Source organism: Pelodiscus sinensis, chromosome 2 (assembly GCF_052426305.1).
Source record: "Pelodiscus sinensis isolate ZL-2025 chromosome 2, ASM5242630v1, whole genome shotgun sequence".
Classification (NCBI taxonomy): Eukaryota; Metazoa; Chordata; order Testudines; family Trionychidae; genus Pelodiscus; species Pelodiscus sinensis.
In genome coordinates this window covers 184,274,379-184,286,783 of record NC_143053.1, presented here as the reverse complement: position 1 = coordinate 184,286,783, position 12,405 = coordinate 184,274,379, and the positions used below count along the sequence as shown (strand labels likewise).

General features: G+C 46.0%; 1 protein-coding gene across 1 annotated transcript in view; it reads left to right on the top strand.

Moving 5' to 3' along the window:
* The window catches only part of SH3BP5 (SH3 domain binding protein 5), a 63,120-nt gene that overhangs the window by 43,575 nt on the left and 7,140 nt on the right, over positions 1-12,405 (top strand). The window contains exons 5-6 of the mRNA XM_075921941.2: positions 5,413-5,543; positions 8,372-8,414. Of these exons, the coding sequence (XP_075778056.2) occupies positions 5,413-5,543; positions 8,372-8,414 (174 nt within the window). The remainder of the gene's footprint in view (positions 1-5,412; positions 5,544-8,371; positions 8,415-12,405) is intronic.

Genomic DNA, 12,405 nt, shown 5'->3' with positions numbered 1-12,405 from the left:
ATTTTAAGGAGATGACTCTCTAATACCAAATGAGAGGATGCTTAGGGTTGTGGTGGGCTGGGTGGAGAAAGATACACCAGCATTTAAATTGGGAATCTTTTTGAAATTGTAGATGGCCTCAATGAAAGTGGATTCTTCTCCTTCCCCCCCGCTCCCCCCAAAAAACAAACAACCCCAACAACAACCCTTAATGCTGCCTAAGAGATAATCTAGGGATGAAAAAAATACAATTGAGCGATGGAAGCCCAGAGACTTAGTGAGTAAAATGGCAGCTGTTCTGTATTCCTGCCAGCAGAGATGGAAGAAGAAAATATAGCAGGTATTTTTATTCAGGGGACCAACCAGTACTGGCCTGAATAACTGCAGGGAGGTTTGAAGAGGCCTGTACCCTGAACTTCAACTAGTATTTTCATAGAAGCCTAAGGGAAGTAGGCATTGAATTTAAATAGGAGCTGGGTGCCTCGCTGTCTTTATAATCCCCTTACACCCTCGTGGTTTGGAACTCCATCACACATAGACAATACCCGGAAAACTGGTATCCAGTGTGTCCCATTCCTGGCTCGCAGTCTGCTGTGTGACTTGGGGTGAGTAATTTAATCTCTCTGTGCCTCCATTTCCCCATCTCCACAATGGGGATAATGACACTTTCTTTGCTTAAAAAGTGCATCAAAGACTTCAGTTAATGAGTTAGCTTCAGTGTTTTGTCCTCAGTTTAGGAAGGTTTCTGAGGAGAGGCAGGGTATGGGTTTATCTGCTTCAGTAGCAGAGCTTAAGAAACCAGCTTCACAATTGTCCAGGTTTAGAGACACGGGCGTATACAAAGAGACTTCCAAAGGGGCTGAGAATAATGGCATTAATGCTTCTATGGAATCAGTGTGATGCACAAGTACACGCATAAGGAGAAGAGGGGGTTGAGGATGATATCTGGAGTCTGAGATTAATTGTATTAGAAAGAGATGTCCTGAGCATTTTACCTTTCAAAAAACAAATCGTGTGCTGCATGGCTTTGTAATTCCTTCTCATCTCCCCCTTTAGTTGCTCAGAAATATATGGGGCATTTGGACAAATGATTGTCATCTTGCATTGCCTCTCTTACCACCTTGTTTCTAACACCTCCCTCAAGCTGACACACTGATTGCTTTTGGAAAAAGAATTAGGTGCCACCTCTGTGAATACTCTTGGTGTCTCACAGGATTCATTGGTGCTCCGTGCTTTTTCTCTATTGACTGCATCATTTCTCTTGAGATCCTGACAAAGGTACATTCTTCACTTAGGCTTGTCCTAATTACTTAGAAGAAAACAAAGCATCTCATGCAAACCTGCTCTCCAAAAATGCCTATTGTATATTATGTCCCCGTTGATAGAATACAAGGCTGGTGATCTGAGATTTTGCCTTTTATCTAGTTACTGTCTGTGCTGTGATTAAATTCTACCTGATGCTATTGATGATCTACTGATTAACTATGTTAATGGGATAGCTCATTTTTAGACCACACCAAGGAGCAAGCAAGTGGAATAGCCAATATAAAGCAGAACTTTTTGTGCCAAGCTACTCTGTGAATGCATTTGTAACTTTTAATAGCATCCTGGTCTTTCACAAAAGACCAAAACCAAGGGTATAATACAATAATGAGAGGGAGTGATCACTTCAGATGACTAGCATTCTTAACTAGGCCCTACACAAACCCTCTAGAGCAGCATTCTTAATGCCTGGGAATAAAGGTGGAGGCTGATAATCAAGACTCTTAATGGGTTTGCATGGCAACCAACAGTCTCCATTTGCAGGCTGTTTAGAGGTCAATGTGAAAAGAGTTAGCAGTCTCATTTCTACATCAAGTGCATAGGCTCGTTGACTGTTCCAGAGATGTGTAGGATTTAGCTATCCTAGTGCTTCTAGAGTTGTTCTTTAACTGTGCTGTGGGGTGGAATCTACAATCTGTCCTTTTAACTAAATAAAGACAGTGTGGGAATTAGGGAAATGAGAGTGTTTCTTTAGTGTGAAATTGTAAAAGGAAACTGTAAATAAGCAACCACTCTCACAATTAACCTCTTTCACAAAGCTCAAAAAAATGTATCTAAAGACACATTTCACCTTTTTGGTTGACTGGTTTTGGTTGTTCATAATGTCATTTGTCTGCTCACCTCACAAATAGTGTTTGTTTTTTTTGAAGTGGCCACTAGGCTACCAGGTATGTTGGTGCTTGCAGCATTATTCACGCCATGAATCCTGTGATTCAGAATGTCTAAGCCAGCAGCACCAATAACAACCAAAAACTCTTGTCACTTCTCAGTTGAATGCCAACAACTGGAAACGAACAGCTTCATTTCTGCAGAGCTTCCAGCAGGGTTAAATCAATACATGCTGAGTTTCTAATGTGCTGGGAGGTGCTCTCCACTGGCTCCGCCCCATGCCCCCTCCTATTCTGCCCCTTCCTTGAGAGTGCTTGAACCTTGCTCCTCCCCTTCTTTCCCGAAGATGACCTGTGGCATGTAGGAAAAGCTGATTGCAGTGGAAGAGAGAGGGAGCTGTTGTTTTGGAGCTGCCAGTGGGCAGGAGATGCTGGTGGGGAGGAGGAGGAGCTTGATGGGCTGCTGGTGGGTGGTAAGCACCCACCATATTTTTTTCTGTAGCTGTTCCAGCTGTGGTGCACCCACTGAGAGTTGTTGCCTATGTTTAAATTTCTATGCCATGCCAAAGGAAGGCAAATCCACTTCCTTGCCGTCCTAGAAGAATGTCCAGCTTAAATGTGACACTCTCTTGCCAAAGTCAGGCTTGCCTAACATGGTGAATTTCAACCTTTGGTCCGTGAACACCTGGGGATCTGCAGATTAAGATTTTTCAAAGGAGTCTGCACCTCCCTTTGACATGTTTAGGAGTGCACAAATGAGAGAAGGTTTATAACCGGGGGTCTAATGCAGGCTTTTAGGAAAGGTTAAAGCATCATTCTAGCTTCCTGACTGCTGCACAAGCTGAGTAGTAGCAAAGAGATCAACTAATGTGCAGGATATAGAGCAGAATCTTGAATATTTTATAGTTTTGACCTTTTCCTCCAAAGGAGGGAGTCTTCTTTAAATAGGTAGGTAACTGAGGGGCACATGTAGTGGAGTGTATATTCTTGGATAAAATCAGAGCCTGTGTAAAATATTCTTTCTAGGTTAGAGAGTTACCTTGTATTTTGTTGCAAAATACGTAGTGCTGAGTGGAATGTGACCACAAATAAAATCTCACTATTACGATACCTGAAAATTGCTATACACTAAGCTTTAACTTCATCGTTCAGTCTCTTGTGTAAGCATCACGGGGTAAAGCACTGGTCTACTTGGAAAGCAAAGATCAGTTGCATACTTCAAGTTGTTTGCATCCCTTTGCATGTTTAAAATATCGCTGTTTAGCATAGCCTTCAAGAGATGCTGTTCTTTTTATCGCGGGAGGACACAGCAAAGCTGGTAAGACTAATATTTGAAAAACAAATTATTTGAAGTTGATCATCTTTTCTGAAATAGGAGCATGTTACCTTGGTCTGAGGTAGTCTGCCCTTTCTAATGTGTGTTGAAATGGTTCAAAAAGTGGAAGATACTTTGAGTTATTTACTTTGGAGTTCGGGAGTAAACTGGTTGGCCTACTGAATTCTTGGAAGAGAAATATCACAGAAAACAGGGTCCCATCACTTTCTGTAACGATGCTTGCTTATGAGAGACCCTGTGTCTCACCTATCCAATTGAACTCTTCATGTCTTGTCAAAATGTTGGGGGAGAGAGACAGAGTAATGGTGACTTCAGTTTAACCTCTGGCTAGGTCCTGTTATGTAGTTCATTCCATTCTTGTTTTCTGTCAAGTAGTACAGAAAAATAGACATCCTAATTTTATTATAGCTCTTAGAATTGCAAATCAAAAATATGCCTGACAGCATCACTGGCATCGCAAATGACACAGTACAGTCAGTGGAGCAGATGACGAAGATATTTACAGCAATTAAAACAAAATGTACAAAAATCCAAGGACTGAGGCAGTGAACATAATTCAGAAGCATTCAAATGTTTGCTTGTCTGGGGCCGAGCCATGAAGCTGTGTGGTGGACTGGAAGTGTTCATAGAAAGCATGATGAACGTGACCTTTGGGCCAGTCATACACATACATTCTGCCTGACTAGTCAGTATGTCCGCATCTGGGATGGCTCGTCCTCGTAGCCGGAAGAGGAATGTTCTGTGAAGGAAATACAGTAAAACTCCAATTGTCTGGCATCCAGTGGTCCGGCACTCCTGATAGTCCGGCACCAACTGGAACCTGGAAGTGCTCCGACCAGCTGGACAATTGGAGCTGCTGTGAGCCCCATGGGCGCTCACGGCTGGGAAAGGGGAGGGGAAGGGAATTATACCCTTGTGACGGGTCGGCCGGAACCCGCACTGTGACCGGCCAGGGTGTGTGTGCGGGGAATGGCACGGCGAGGGGCGAACCCTCTGCCGTTTTGCAGGAAGGCGGGGGAAGCCCCGTGCCACTGCCAAGAGTTTCCAGGAGGGGAGCGGGCTGCCCACCCCCCAGACTGCAGTACTGTAGTTATCGCCGAGTAGGGAGGTGAGGGGTGGAGCTGTGGGACCAACCCGGCAGCACCCTAGCTGCTCTGCAGGTTCCTCAAGTCTGCCGCTCGTCAGTTTCAGCAGCAGCAGCAGCGGACTTGGGGAAGCAGTGTGGAGCAGAGCAGCTGGGTTGCTCCTGCAGTGACGCCCCTCACCCCCCTGCTTGGCAATAAGTACTGCAGTCTGGGGGGTGGGCAGCCTGCTCCCCTCCCGGAAACTTTTGGCAGTGGTGCGGGGCTTCCCCCGCCTTCCTGCAAAACGGCAGAGGGTTCGCCCGTCGCCGTGCCGTTCCCCGGACGCAGTGTGGGTCCCGGCAGACCTGTCTCAGTCCCCCGCTGGAGGGGATGCTCCCTCCCTGTCACAGCCCCCTGCTCTAGATACTCTGGCATATCCGATAATCTGGCACCACCTAGGTCCCAAAGGTTCCGGATTATTGGAAGTCTACTGTAACTTGCCTATGGAAGAGAATGCAGAAGTATCAGAGATGAGATGGTAGCTCAGAATGGAGCAGTGCTAGTGGATCTCCAATATCTCAGTTTAAGGCTGCTTATACCAAAGGTCTCCCAGAATGCACTTAGTTAACAGCAGTATGCTGCTTGTATTGTTAATATTTTATTTGCTAACCAGACATGCTGCTGTTTCTTCCAAGAAACATTTTTCTAAGTAGGTTAATTGAAAGAAGATGTCTCTTCTCTTCTGTATCTCCCCTCCGCCCTGTTACCCTCTTAAGAGGTTCAGAGAGGTTGAGGGGTTATTGAAATGTTAATTAAAATTGTGAAGCAGATATGCATGATGCATGCCTGCTACAACTCAAACCATTTGTGTTTTCTCTTGAAGGTCATGGAGGCAGAACAGACGAAAACGAGAAGTGAGCTGGTGCACAAGGAAACGGCAGCCAAATACAATGCTGCAATGGGCCGGATGAAGCAGCTGGAGAAGAAACTGAAAAGGGCCATCAATAAATCCAAGTATGTGTGGTAGCTGGTGGTGCGTTTACTTGCTAAGCTTATTTGCACAGGTTGCTTCCCACACCTGGCTTAAAGGGTTCCCTCTGTGCTGAACTTGCCAGCAGACTGTATAGATATTGTAACTGGTGTCAGACTTGCAGCCCAGCCCACGTGGTCACAGAACTTCACTCTGGCTAGGAAAGGAGCAAGGCTGACAAACACTTGAGAGGTGAGACTCCCTCTGAGCTGCATATTGCATGTCAGATTTGCTTGCTGTCTAGTGCCACCTTGACAAGTCACGTGAAAGCTATTGTAGAAAAGTGCACACATCAGAAGGCATAGCTAAGAAGCACATGTGGTCAGATGTGTCTTCCTTTGATGTGTGGTTCTCTTCTGCTGCACAGAAGTCTGTGCAAATGTGGTTGTCATCTAGAAAAGCTGCCTTTTAAACTACTTGCTCAACATTAGATGGAAATTGCCTAAATATTTCTCACTAATTTTTAATTTTAATTTTCTAGCTTCTGCTGCTTGGCTAAACAGCAATCATGTATCTAGTGTTCAATCCCTTCTACATTCCTATGCCAGTGTTCAGAGGAGTTCCAAGGCTTAACACTGCAAAGCTTTTCAGAACATCAAACTATTCATTGTCATGTGAGCTTCATAATGTAAAACACACACCAGTTCTTATGGGCAATAGGAGTCCATTGTCCAGTCTCTTCCCATGAGCTCAGGGAGAGGGGAATGTAAAAAACAAACTCCCCCAGGCAAAAGGTGCTCACATTCTTTATCTGAAAAACAGCAACCATTTTTCCCCTGCACCTTGGGGATGCTGGAGCTGACTTCATCACTCCTTGAAGTTGGGATGTTAAAAGGGTTTTTTTGGTGAATTTGTAACCACTGGAATTTTCAGCAGTCACATGTTTACACTTGGGAGGATGGGGGGACAAGGCTGCTCTATGGTAGCTGGTGCATGTGGGGAGCCAGTTTTGCCTAACGGTGCTACTGCCAGCTCCCTGTGAGCACCAGTTCCCGCCTGCTTTCTTCTGTGCATCCCTCCCCGCCATCATGCGGGGTGGGGGAGGTCTTCATTCAGCGGTACACAATCATATCCCTATTTCTAAGTGCTCAGATACCATGGCAGTGGTAAACACCAGGGGAAAAGACTTATCTAAAACCGTGGTGTCCAACCCACTAGCCACATGTGGATATTTGGCTGGTTGTGTGTGGCTAGTACCCTATAGCAGTATCCACTGTAGTAGACACCGTGGCCCTAAAATAGTACAAAGGACTGATTCTACACACTAATAGATGGTGAGATGCCCCACAGAATGAGACCAGGAACTGTGGGTAGTCCCATGCAGAAGGGGGAGCACTGTGACTTGACTGGCTTGCATTGTTTAGCCTAATATTAGAGTGAAACCCAGGGCCTTGTGTAAGAGTCACTTTGAACCAGGGTTGGGTATAGATCTTATGTGGCTGAATTTCAGAGTAGGTTAATCTCCTCTTGTAAGGCCTAAACTATATGAGGAGGTTACATGGAAAGAGGATAATGAATTCTTAATGGTTGAACCCAGATTGTCAATCGCTGCTTTCAGTGGCAGGCAGTTATTAGTGACTAGTCTTCAGTGGGCCCACCAGTGGAGTAATGACCTGAGGGTGTAGAGTCATAGTGCAGGCCTAGATGGTTTTGGTCATACAGTAAACACATTACAATAATGGAGTGAGGGTGCTTGAATTCACAAATAGCAATAGTACACAGAGGGCTGCGGGGGACCCAACGAGCGTGTGATGCATCTAAACAAAGAATCTGTGACAAATCTAGAATTTGACTGTTGTGTACAGCTTAGGTTTTTAGATGAACTTGAGTTATGAACCAGGGTTAACCACATCTATGTGTCTGGTATTTGAAAGCCAGATTCTGGCACCCTTACAGTCAGTAACGCATTGCTCCTCAAACTTTGATGCGACTGTTTGCAGAGTGAGGTGCTATTCAGTAGTAGTTGCTAGCTCAACTTGCAAGATGGAAATATTAGGTAGTGGTTGAAGTCTTGATTGCGTGTAAAGACTTGTCTGACTATTCTTGCCTGTCCCTGATAGGGATATCTTCTGAAATGTGTGCTTGGAAGTTCTGGCCTGTGTAGCATCAGATTCAGACTCTCTTTAAAGCTTTGGACTAGAACTTGCCTCTAAACTGCCTTTTGTATATTTGAGATCTGATGAAGCTATAAATAAAGCAGGAAATGACTTGAGTGTAGCTTCTTTCTGTTTTGGCACTGAGCAAGGATTAAACCTTGGAATGTCGTGCAACTGGAGAGAAAAATGTGCAGCTGTTCTGAATCTTTCCTGCTGTCTAACATTCACAGGCATTTTACTTATAAATTCCCTGCCACTGTGGTGGTGGTGGTGGGGGGGGAAGTGTGTGTGTGTGTGTGGGGGGGGGGGAGAAGGAGGGAAAAGCTGCACACTTTTCAGAGACGTAAGACACTGATTTTGCAAGGTTTGTAGGCATGTTTTACCTTGAAAGTACACTGTTACCACGGGACTACGCATGTCCAAAGTTGGGCAGATTCTTATGTGCTTGGCAGAACCGAAGTCTAAAAGACTTGTATTGTTAGCTCAAGTCAATTATTATAATGTATTAAGACAATCTGTATTGTTCAAGAGTACAAGTTTTAGAACTAGGGTCTTGTTAAAAAAAAAAATTCAGTGTGCAAACAGGCAACCCTAGAGGATTAAATTGCTGACATAGACATAACTGCTTTAATGCTTGAGGTCAGAACCTCTCTCCTACTCCAATCGCCTGGTGTTAACCTGCCCATTGTAACACATTATTCTTTGTTTTTCCACAGGCCTTATTTTGAACTAAAGGCAAAATACTATGTACAGCTAGAGGTATGTATCTAATGCAGATGTAGTAATGACTGCTTGCAGTAAAAATGTTAAAATACCATGCAGTGTGCTGCTATCATCACACTGCCTTTCTGTATGAAGTGCATTCCATTCCCAACCCATTACGTTGAGGAAGCCTGTTTTTAAAAAGAAAAGGCCCAAAAAGATGGTTTCCACTTGTGAAGGAGGGCCCCAAAACCCTGTTAGAGCCCTGCTGCTTATTGCTAGACTGGAGCAAATAGCTTGACCAGTTTTGCCTCTTTCTGCAGAATCTGAAGTGTGTGAATTTCATTTACTGTCTGGCTTACAGTTCAAGGTGTCTGTAAGTGTTTAAAGTTGCACAATATTGTTTCTTCTCTGTGATTGGATGACAGTTCTTACAATCAAGTTTCCAGTAGAAATATTGCAGAAAGCCAAATCAGGAAGCTGACTGTGCTCAAGATAGGAGCTTAAAATGTGTGCTAGGAGAATGAGCTACGGCAGGTGCAAACACATACCCAGTGAATTGGTTGGAAAGAGCAGAATATTCACAGAAAAGGGTAGGCAGTATTCACTCATCTCTCCCTGTTCTGCAGGAAGTGTTCTGAAAGCCGTGATCTGTAGATAGAGCAGCAGTTCATTTCTGCTGGTGATAGTAATGAGGCCAGAGGTGTGTCATGTACATGCATGGAGGATTAATGGAGATTGCCTATCTCCTAGAACTGGAAGGGACCTTGAAAGGTCATCAAGTCCAGTCCCCTGCCTACACAGCAGGACCAAGTACCACTCCTGATGAATTTGTGCCCCAGATCCCTAAATGGCCTCCACAAGGATTGAACTCACAACCGTAGGCTTGGCAGGCCAATGCTCAAACCACTCAGCTATCCCTCCCCCCTAATGGTGGAGGGATTGCTGAGTAGAAGAGAACAGCTATATTAGCAGCGCTTCTATCTGGCGCAGCTATCAGCTATGCAGGCAGCAATCGGTAAATGAATCACTGGATCCTACATGCTTCTTAAACCAACTGAGTCTGGTAGAGTCTTGTCTTTGTGTTTTAGCTGTGGTACCTTTGAGGTGCAGACTCAGGCCTCCTCTGGGGCCCTTCCTTGGGATATAAACAGCCATCCAGCTCCTCTAAGTTCTGAAATAAGCCCCTGAGCTCTCAAGGGTGTCACCCTTTCTCCCCTTGTCACTTACACAAGCTCACCCAGAACTCTGTCTAGGCAGTGAGCCCTCTGCACCCTAATTTAACCTCTTTTGGGACAAGGTGTGAGGCAAGCCAGGGACATAGACTCAGCAAAGGGATATTTTTAACCACAGAGACTTTACTTTTGAAGTACTTGAGCGCACTTCCTCCCCTAGTCTGAGCTCACCCTTCCTGTAAGCCGGTAGTTTGTTAGCAGTTCAGGTCTTCCTCCGGTCTTCCCTCTCAGGCACACCATCCTTGTGTGTAGCAATGGTTGGCCCCTCCTTGCACAGAGCAAACTCCTGCTCAGCAGAAGGATGTGAATGACTAGTCGACTGTCGATAAACAAATGCTTATTGGATAGTCGAGTCGACTGGTCAGTTCCCTCCCCCCTTGCTGCCTCTGTCAGATAGAAGGGATACTTCAAAGCGGCAGCGCTGCATAGAGCCCGTATCCGCGTTCCGTGCAGCACTGACGCTTTGAAACACTGCGGTGGCGTTTCAAAGGGGCAGCGCCGCATAGCTGAGCCCGGGATCAGCTGTGCGGTGCTGCCCCCTTTGAAATGCCGCCGCAGTGTTTGCGTGGAGCCCAGGGTCAGCTGAGGAGCACCCAGCTGATCCCGGGTACCTCAAATGCTTCAGGGAGCCCTGACCAGACCTGTGCATAGCATTTCAAAGCGGCAGTGCGGCATGTAGCCCGGGGACAGTGGGGGAGTTTGAGTCCCCTGCTGACTCCAGGCTCCAAGAGGACGCTTTCGCTTCGAAATGCACAAGAGCCCCTGCTTGGGGACTCTTGTACAATTCTAAGCTGGCACCCGTGTGCAGACAGGAGTCAGCGGGACTTCCCGGTGGCCCCAGGCTGCATGTGGAGTTCCGTATTCCTCCTTTGACGTGTACATCGACTAGTAAATTACTCTGTTTAACATCCTTAGCTGAGCAACACCTCTGTCCCTGTGCTGTGCGCTCAAATGGCGACACTGCGCCCTCCTCAGTCGCCACTGTCCTACCTTGCAAGCCCCTGTGCAGAGACCGTTGTTCCATGGAACGGGGCCAGTGGTTGACTGCAAATTTGGTGGCCCCAGATGGCTCTCTTGATAGTCCTTCAGCACAGTGTCAAGTACCTTTCTCAGGCAAGGCATATTGTATTCACAGCAGGCACATGGAGAAGTGAGAGAAAATCAGAAATGCTCTTGGAGGAAGGTTGCTACAAACGTAACTTGACTTTCATTCTGAGCATTTGGAATGATCAAGTCATTCTCCAGTTTGGCTCTTGGACGAGCCAGTGGCTCCCTAAAACATAGGCACAACACACTCTCTCCGTCTGCAGACGATCACACGCTTCTCTACAGAGCCCTCTAGCCTGTGAGCAGGACCCCCTGAAAAGTCAAGTGACAGCTTGTAATTTTTACCCAGATGTTGATATGCCACAGGGCAGCTGTGGAAAATGCAGTACAGTAGGCTTCCCTTAGGCATGTCGAGTCTTCTGTTCAACACAGTACAAAGAGGAATTAATAAATGGAAACTGTCATAACCCATCCTGTCAAAGCTGTATTTCATATTTTCTCTTTGTGGTACTCCTCATACCAATCTTCTCTCCTAGCTGTGGAGTGAGGGGTGTGTGCGGGGCGGGAAGGGGCAATTAAAGCTACATATTATAATATACAAGGCTTTGAAGCTTGCTGCAATCTGGATCTTGAAATCAGTGTGCAGTTCTGGTAATCGGGATGTGATGTTAATTTTCTTTGTCTGAAAAACTTGCTGCATCTCTTTATTGCCAAACAAGCAATTCAGCCGTTCCTATTCCCTTTCCCTGTAGGGGGAGAGGGAAGGACTGTTAGCATCTCTCTAGCTGGTGAGGTAAATGCTGAGGGTCTGCTCAGGCTCTTTCCAGTGTGTGGCAGTAATGTCCCAAATGGCTCGAGGGCCCACTCTAGATGATCAGAACCTCCAGAACTATACCAAGTATTTTTCTGTTTGTGTCCATTCCCTTCAATAAATGGTCAGAATAAACATGGCCTATTATTAAGCACTTTCATTAGCTCCTCATCTTAACTGAAAGCACCCTGCCTTGAGCTACTAGAGCCTTATGCGCCATTCCTGGCTAAGTGACACACGCAGAATCCTTTCCAGTGCAGTCAAACCGGAACATCCTAATGGTTTTCCCTCCTGCCTCTTATCTCCTCTCACTTTCACTGGTGGGATGTGTAATCAGGGTTCTTTTCAACTAAAACCTGTGTGGCTGGGTGCTGGCATGTCTCTGACTACTCCTGGTGGGAGGAAGGATGTGGCTCTGCATGCTGCCCCTCCCCTCCTGGTGGATGGTATTTTAGGGGCAGTGTTTGCGGGCTTGGACAGTGTATGGAGACCTGCTGCCCCCCAAGAGGTGTGCAGAGGCATGCTAGCAGCCAGCTGCTTCCAGTGGTGTGAGGCCAGGGCATGCAGGCTGAGCTCTGCTGGCACCGCTAGCTGGGAGCTGCCAGAGCCTGCACCATGTGCACCCCAACTACTTGTTAGGACACTCCTTCCCCCTCCCCTCCGTACCCAAGGCCTTCCCAGAGCCCACACCCCTTAACCCCTTCTGCACGCCAATCTCTTGACCCAGCCTGGAGCTGCCTCCTTCACCAAAGCAATTTTAAATATAATTTAACATGAAATATGACAGGGAATGGTCATTATGTTCTGTTTTGGTGACAACAGAATGTACAGTCCTACTGTATTGTTAGAGTAACCAAGGGGGAAAAATGTAAATAGACATAGCTTATGCCATCAACAGTTTCATTTATTTAAGTCAGAATTAGGTTGTCATCAGCTGCATACCTGCCTATTTGAA